Raw genomic sequence first — 8,731 nt, forward strand, 5'->3', positions numbered from 1 at the left:
CGCCCTCTCTGCCCACTACTCGTACTGGAGCGGCAAAATTGACAAATTTGACCTATGGACAAAATTAAATCACAGAATGAACTGTCCGTGAAACTATTTCATGCGGCTGACCTTTTTGTGTGACGCCCGACACGAAGGCGTCACACTACACTGTGCAACGCCTCGTAGATAGGCGCTACACGCCTGGCCAGCGTCACACCCATGTGATCCGAAAGTTACTAAGTCAGTGTGCAGCGCCTGAGAGCTAGGCGCCACACTATACAGTGCAGCACCTAGCTCGTAGGCTCTGCACAATGACTTAGCAATTTTTAGGCAGTTTGGGGTGCAACATTGGCCAGGCGTGTAGCGCCTATCTGTGAGACGTTGCACAATGTAGTGTGACGCCTTCGTGTCGGGCGTCACACAAAAAGGTCAGCCGCATGAAATAGTTTCACGAGCAGTTTATTCTATGATTTGATTTCGTTCACAGGTCAAATTTGTCAAATTTGTCAAATTTGCCTACTGGAGCAGTATCTCTCTCTCCCCTCGTTGCTTCCTCCTGCCCTGCCGTCCCGTCGTCATCGCAGCTTCCCCAGACGCTGCTTTGCCATTAACCCCCCGGCCCGGCCGCCCCCCTCACCCCGCATTCACCAACCCATCCAGGAAAACGAAGAAAACAAGAAACTCCAAAGCTCTCTAGTCTTTGCCGTGAGCAATCGGCAGAGGTACTAGAATCCACCCGGTTGGTTGCAGATTCGACTGATGTTTTCGGTAGCAGACATTTTTTTTCCTGATATTGTTCCGTATTTTTGGACCTCCTTGATCTTGTTTTGCTCTGTTCTTCGTGGTTCCATCCCATTCGTTCTTGGTCACCGCAGATTTCTGCCTGCATTTCTTCCTGAAGCTACATTCCAGTTTTGTAGTAGTATGCTGCAATACTCGCCTACTCCCCTTTCTGTCCTTTATTGACCTGCTTGATTTTCCGCTTTGCAGATCTGTTAGGGGGGCGCTGTTGCATCCACTCCTGCTGAGGTGACGTTTTCCCTGCAACTTGTTCGTATTATTTTTTTTGTCATCAGAGAAACACCATATTTCTGGGATGGGGGAGTTCGTCAGTGTTTATCATGATAGATCTTGATGTTGTAAGCTGTAACCGTTGCTGTTTCTAGAAGAGGTAGAATAAAGAAGCACAAATTGTGCTATCCCTATTCCCCTCTTAGTATTTGGTACTACATCAAACGTAAACATTTTCGGAAAACATAAAAACGTGCTACTCAGCTAAAATAAGGGCTCTTGGACAACACTGTAAATCTACAATAAAACAGATTCGACACGGAAACTTCACATATAACTAGAGCACTTGGTACACGTGCCATTTTTTCTTGTCAAGTATGCGTGCATGTCGAACTGATTTGTGGTTACAAGATGCTCCCAAGAATCTTTTAAGCATTTTGGCTTTCGATTGTAAACCTATTCATTAATCAATAAACTCCCCAACTTTCCCACACAAAAAAAGTATACGTGCATATCGATTTGTCTAACTGATCATTTACCTGCCATTTTAGGGCGCCCAATTGCATTTTCTCTGTGACAACTCTTTTAAAATCATTACATGAGTATGCCTCACCGTGTGATGTGCAATCCAATTGTATGCTCTGACTTATTCAGAAATCGACATGATGTTTTCCTTTTACTCTGATTAACCGGTAATGACAGAGTTTTCAGATTAATTTTTATTTCCATGTCTGGTGTCTCCAGTTAGCACTTCATACAACACAAATACAGATTCGAGTTTTATTTTCCTAGGTTCCGATTTTCATTGCTGTTCTTAATTTAATGTAATGTAATTTCGAAGTTGATCCTAGTAGGGACTTTAAATTTGATCATGTCTTATGGTTGACATTTGTCACTAATTTGATCTTTCATGCCCACACATATAATTTTTTTAAAATTCTTTCATATGTGGTTGAAACTATTTCTATTTAGCAAAATAATTCAGGGAAATCAGGAGTTCTCTGTATCAAGATTTAGATTTGCATTTATTATTATGAATTTTTTAATTCTCAGAACATTTATTTGGGCGCACATTTATCGATTTACAAGTATGTTGACTTCATGCATGGTTTAGATTCCAGCTAATACTATTTAATTTTCCTTTTATATTTGGAATATGCAGACAAATGGGTTAGTAAAACTAAGATTTATGAACAAGAAATGACACCTTGGTTAATACTTCAATTACCTTTATTTTGCTCTTTAGGTAATTTATTGGCAACTGGCAGTTGTTATTTTGGCACCTCATGAACTTGTACCAAAGAAAGTTTGCGTGGATGAAGAATAAAAGTACAAAAAGGAAAAGAAAGTGCCATCTCATTAAATTTAGCGGAATAATGATACTTAAATTCTGAGGACAGTAAAGATTGTGTACTGCTTCTAACCCCTGACCACGGATATATCGGTTACTGGTTTCCACAATAATTGGTTGATAAATTAAACCCAAATGGATCTATATTCTGATATTTTATAGGTCCAGTTGCAGGCTATATGGCTGAGACAGGAGGCGCACGTTGTTTGCACGCAAGCCTTGATGTGTTGGCTTCTGATGTTCACTCCAGGCTGGAGTTCCACAAGAGTGCCTATACGGACTACGCCGGCATCAACAATGCGCTTCACTGTGTCATGGAGGAAAAAGCAAATCTTGAGCTACAACAGAATGGTAAAAACTCTTGTGTTTTAGTAGGAATTTTCATATCCTTTAGTATGTAATAATAACCGTCTAGGTGATAACTTTGAAGTGCTCGTAATTTCTACATAAGAAGATCGTATCGCAAGAGATGAATTCTGTTGCCATGACATAATAGGATCATCAGAAACACAGTACTCCCATCTGTTTGTTAAAAGATATGTTTTGTGCATGGACATGGTCTCTGCTATGCAATTTTTCTATGGTTGTCACATGAATTTGTTAATAGAAAATTGAAAATTTGTGATATAATAAATGCATTTTCTCTTACTGGTCTAATAGTATTAGTTTCAAAATAACGATACTAAATAAGTTTTCACATGGTGAGTCACAGTTAGAAATGTTTTGACTGTACACATTCTAGGATGTCATCTAATTACGACAGGGCGAGTAGTTTACTACCTTAAGCTATACAAAAATAATACCGACACTTCACACTTGAACTTTTATTGTCAGCCAAACCAAAAGATAATCCTAAAAAACTAAACTGAGCTTTGTTCTATTCTTTTTGGTACTGTGAACAGCTGTCACTGAAAAGGACAAACTGATCACTGAAAAGGACAAACTGATTGCTGAACTGAAAACAAGGAATGAAGAACAGGCAGCAGAGATTGAATCTCTAAAGGAAGAGCTGGAAGCAAGGGAGTCAAGCCATGTACTACTAGCACTGCAGGGAAGTGGTCTTCAGAGTAGCCAGTCTGGAAGAGTGAGTATTTTTCCTTGGAGCAATTGGAAATTGCATTTTGATTGCTAATCCTTGCTGTGTTGAATGAATTAGAGGGACACTACCTCTGTTCAGATTGCAGATTACAGTATAGCATCTTGATCGTTCTTTTGTTTATGGATTTTTTTATCAGATCTTCAGTTTATTAGCTGCAGTTGATCTATGTGGATCTTTATTTGCAGTAGTGCTGTCGAGTAGTTACATTTCATTGGGTCATTGACTGGTAAACTAGTATAGTGATCATTGTCTTATTCTTATTTGGAGTCATTGATCTTGGTAATTTAACAAAGTACAAAATTTTCCACTTTATTGTGTACGTGTGTTTGTCAGCGCCATGTAATGCCCTGATGAATCTTTATGCACAGAATAAACGGACACGAGAATCTGATGGCAACGGTGAAGTTGCTGATGAGCATGGTGTTATGGACAATCCTGATCAAGATGATCAAGGTTTAAGCACTGAGCTTGAGAATGCTAAAAAGGAACTTTCTGATATCCACTCTAAGCTGATCAAGGTTCGGTCACCCTCTGCTGACATTAGATTCTGCATGCATTCTGATCATTACTTTTTGAACTTTTTTTATATGGCAAACAGTGGGGAAAAGCCCCACTGCAGTTTTTATTAATAATAACTAGAAGCAGTGAAGTGTACAAGACGATAAGCAGAGTTAACCCAGAGAGCTTAATAAATGAATAAAGACCTAGTAAAAGAAAGAAAATAATATAAGACGTTTCAGGTGATACCTACTTAAAAAAAAATGAAAATCCTTGTTGAAGTTACTCAGCCATTCTTTGGAAAGTGTGGAATGTTTGCTCGTAGCTCTATGGCCAACCATGGCTTGTTTGGTCACACCATTTTAACTGTTCTGTTGAAAAATGGACACGAGGTGGAATATTGAAAATTTCTTGTGCTCCAGGGATTCATGGATATTAGTGCTACTTCAACACGGAATATTGCAATAAAGAATATAGGCGAATTGAGCTACAAGCCGTTCCAACAGGCATGCCTTAAGAAGCTGCCTCCAGAAGAAGCTTCGAAGAAAGCTTCTGAGTTTTACAACTTTTGGCAGAAGCAGCTGCTGAACCCAGAGTGGAATCCCTCCAAAACTGTCATGGAGAAAGGTAACCCTGAGGAAGGTATCTCTAAGGTACTACTGCACCGTCTTGTCTGAACCTCAAAGTTCTTTTACAGACCATAGCCTGCGTTCCTTATCATTTGGTGGAGATGATAATTTATGAGATTTTACTATTATTTGTGTGATTAGGAGATTGATGTCCATGATGCCGATCTGCTAAAGCTACGTGCTGAATGGGGTGAAGACGTGTACAAGGCTGTGGCGAATTGTTTGGTGGAAATGGAAAAATGTGGCAGGCTGACGGACAGAACCATCATACCCGTGATTTGGCATCAAAAGGCGGACAGGACAGCCACTCGCAGTGAAAGTGTTGAGTACATGTGCAGCCAAGTGAGGCGTCTGAGAACTCGCAGGTATGACAGTACGAGCTTAACATGTGTTTTCAAGTAAGAATCTTCTGCTTCTTAAAGATTGCCCTTTGATATTTGGCTAGAATCTTTTTTGTGTATAATTTAAAACAGAAACATCAGTACTGATTGGAACGCCATAATGGTATTCATAGTTTTTGATGCTTGTGAGAAATGGCAATGCAAACTAGTAGGAGTATCTCTTAGGAGCTGAGAAAGCCAAACATTTTTGGCCTTCTAATACATACTAAATAGATCTCGCATGATTTATAGTAGCCGATTTGTATTAAGTGAAAATCTTATATGAACCTATGTCCACATTTACCCCTCCATGAGTTTGTAGACTTTTGTGCTTCCAGAAATTTTGCTGAAAATCACAATGTTATAAAAATGTTAAATTTAGGTACATGTAACAAATTGTGAAAAAAAAAGAACCATATGTGCTCTGTACAAAAGATGAAGATAAGAACATGTCTTTGCTACGTAATTTGGTACCTCCTGTTTCCTTTTACAGTACACATAATCACATTCTTCAATGAATATTTGTACATGCACCTAAATTACTTCGTGCAGTACCATGAATGTTTGAGACCTTTTGATACAAACACTTGAATAAGTTAATATGAATGAGCCCACGCTCATAAAACATAAAATTTGATTTGATAAAATTAGATTATATATAGTGCCCATTAAATATATTTTGAAGACTTGTCTGGATGTATGCAGGAACTGACTTTGCAGGCGCAAGGCAGGTTGGTGGAAGAACATGGAGGTGATTTACTGTTCTTTGAATCGCTTTAATGTGAGATCCTAGAAATTCTGGACCTTATACATTTTGAGATCTGAAGGAAAAACATAAACCTAGCTGATGTTGCATGAAAAATTATTAAAATTAAACCAATACATCTGATGGTAACCTGTATAACAGTACAGTCATAATTGCCTTAGCTGACATCTTATCCTGTTTTCTGACTAGGTCTGTCGTATCAACTCCATTTTGGAAACAGGGGCAGTAGAAGTAGCAAACCTATGGTGAAGAACTGAAGACTGGAGAGTCTGATTTTGTCGAAGAACGAAACCGCAGCTGATCGTATGGCAGAACATTGTCATGATCGGTGTGTTATGTGATCGTTTAGTACTACCTAACTACCTGGAACCTTAAAATAGATTAACGCAAGCAGCCCTTTTGCCCATCGTATTTTAGCTGTCCTCTTAGTTTCAGTGTTCTTCTGGACTCTCCGGCAGCAATTCAGCGGCACCTACATTACTTTGAACTGTAAAGCTTGCTGATGAGGGGAACTTTTGCATCGTTGCACTGTCGTGCTGCACTGCAAACGTAATATATTAAACTAGCCTTTTAAATTGTCTCTTGCCTGTTTTAGTGTTTGTCTAACCTGGCCATTTTTTGAGCAAACACATTTCGGCAACTGGCTTGGTAAATCTAATTAGTTTTTGACCGCGACGACAACGACGTTATGATGGCCCACAAAATCACAACTTCAGTAAAATAAACGCTTAAAGTTTCAACTCTGAAACTGGATGAGCAAGCGACTGAGAAAATCGCAAGTTTCAAAGATTAAAACTTGAAACTTACGAAAGATTAAAACTTCAAACAAAGATTAAAACTTGAAACTTACGAAAGATTAAAACTTGGAACTTACTGTGTCCTTGTATGAGATCCAACTACTGTGTGCTCCCACACCTGCGTGCCCATATGAATTTTCGAGAACTTGGGGCAACTGCAACGCCGATCATCAAAACAGATATCACTAAATGTTCGTTTGCTCCCGCACCTGCGTGCCCATATGAATTTTCGAGAACTTAGGGCAATTACAACGCTGATCATCAAAACAGATATCACTAAATGTTCATTGTCACGCCCGGACTTCCCGTGGACAGGATAGAGGCGGAGGACATCCAACCAGAGTCACCAAATAAAAAGCAGACACTGGTCCGGTGCGTCGTTGGCCTTCACGTTCTACGCCTCGAAGAGGCGGTTTCGCTCCGTCTTGTTCACGCGGAACAACCACCTCTCACATCGGATGGTGCAGGCGCTGCACACAGTATTGAACATCGTCCGTTGCTTGTCCATGATGCTCGGATCCATCGTGACCATGGTCCGACGGCCTGGCCGGACGCCTGCTCCCCTGCGATCTAGTACTCCGCCAGCAAGTGCCCCTCGAGGAGTTGCAGGTTGTATCACTGCTCCTCATGCAGTAGCCGCAACATGGACGCCGACAATGCATGTTTATCTTGCTCCACATTCTCCATCACCCAGTTGTAGTGTTATTTCGCTTGCACCAGGGTGAACCTGTCAACCGGTGGCTCATGCACCGATGTGGGCGCCTGCTCCTCCTTCTCTGCTTCCTTCGTCGTCTCGTCCTCCTCATCGGAGCTCGGCTTATGAGAGGTCTGAGGCTGTCCCTCCGAAATGCAGGTCGTGCGTGGGGATTCCCACGCGTGCACCTCGACCACAATTTCGTGGTGGCGTCATGACGACAATTTCTTTCACCACCCAGGATGGGTCCCGACCATTGCGACAATGATGGATGAAGGAGGAAGGGGTGGTGCGCCGACGTCTCGAATGAAGGGAGATGAGGCTCGGAGGGGTAGGGTTTTGTGGCATCGCGGGCTTGCTTTAAATAGCGGGTGCCCGGGCAGTCGGCGCCGTGGCTTGAATGCGGGTGCTCGAAGTTGGCTTCTCGTTTGCCGCATCGGTCGGTCAACCGTCTTGAATGCGGTAGGAAGCCATCCCGTCGTCCCGCACGATAATGTTCTCTCTGAAAAGGCATGAATGCGGCGGGGAGAGCAAGCGGACGTGGCGGGAGAGGCGGAGCGGCGACTTGAATGCGGGAGCCCGGAGTTGGCTTCTCATTTGCCTCACCGGTGTGAATGCCAGCCGGCTTCAGTACGGTAGAAAGTTGTCCCATTGTCTTGTTCAGTCAAGTTCGTTCTAAACCGACATGAATGTGATGCGGCTTGCAAGCGGACGTGTCGCGAGAGGTGGGAGATGGGTTCTTGACATGGGCCCATGTTGTTGAAGGCATATGCAGCAGAGGACTGGGCAGCTGCAAAGATCCCTATGTTTAGTTTCGGTTTGTGGAATTTTGGACGGCCACACCGGTCCGGGCATTTTTAATGGCCGGTGCTATATGACAAAAATATATTCAAACTGTTCAATCCAGATATTGTGTAGGCCATTTGGTGGAGTTGCCCTTATGAAACAGTAGGATCATCTATATCTATATCTATATCTATCTATACCAATATAAGAAGACCTAAAAAGGCAAATCCAAATAATCTCGGTCATTAAATCATGTCAATCCAACGACCTAGACTGCTTCAATGTCGAGCGCTCAACACGTTTAGCGTGCAGTTAATTTCATGCCAAATATAGTGCTAATCACATAATAACACGCAAATAATATCCGACTTAATATCCGCATACATTTAATATACTTCTAAATTAACGTGCATTGCACGTACACATTGACTAGTTTTTAGAAGGAGATTTGTGCACTGATTTTACTGAGAAGGAGATTTCGCATGCTTTGTTTCAGATCGGGCCTCTTAAGGCACCGGGCCCGGACGGGTTTCCCGCTCGGTTTTTTCAGAGGAATTGGGGTACTGTTAAGGAGTGTATTGTGGCGGCGGTCTAGGAGTTTTTTCGGATAGGGGTAATGCCGGCAGAGGTCAACAACACTAATATAGTTCTGATCCCGAAAATCCAGAACCCTGTTAAGATTACAGATTTCCCCCCAATTAGCCTCTGCAATATAATCTACAAGGTGGTTTCTAAGCG

General features: G+C 41.8%; 1 protein-coding gene across 7 annotated transcripts; it reads left to right on the plus strand.

The window, feature by feature from the left end:
• The first annotated feature begins 544 nt into the window (after positions 1-544).
• LOC125508065 (factor of DNA methylation 1-like) lies at positions 545-6,291 on the plus strand. 7 transcript variants are annotated; one of them, XM_048672638.1, is made up of 9 exons: positions 545-704; positions 973-1,011; positions 2,507-2,695; positions 3,247-3,428; positions 3,812-3,961; positions 4,364-4,594; positions 4,712-4,935; positions 5,656-5,701; positions 5,906-6,291. In XM_048672638.1, exons 3-8 carry the CDS (start codon positions 2,524-2,526, stop codon positions 5,660-5,662), a joined length of 966 nt encoding a protein of 321 aa, XP_048528595.1. In that variant the 5' UTR covers positions 545-704; positions 973-1,011; positions 2,507-2,523; the 3' UTR covers positions 5,663-5,701; positions 5,906-6,291. The 7 variants fall into 7 exon arrangements, with proteins under 7 accessions (XP_048528595.1, XP_048528592.1, XP_048528591.1 ...); XM_048672635.1 differs by having other exon boundaries at positions 2,513-2,695; XM_048672634.1 differs by having other exon boundaries at positions 546-704; positions 2,519-2,695.
• The last annotated feature ends 2,440 nt before the right edge of the window (positions 6,292-8,731 follow it).

Source organism: Triticum urartu, chromosome 5, assembly GCF_003073215.2.
Source record: "Triticum urartu cultivar G1812 chromosome 5, Tu2.1, whole genome shotgun sequence".
NCBI classification, from domain to species: Eukaryota; Viridiplantae; Streptophyta; class Magnoliopsida; order Poales; family Poaceae; genus Triticum; species Triticum urartu.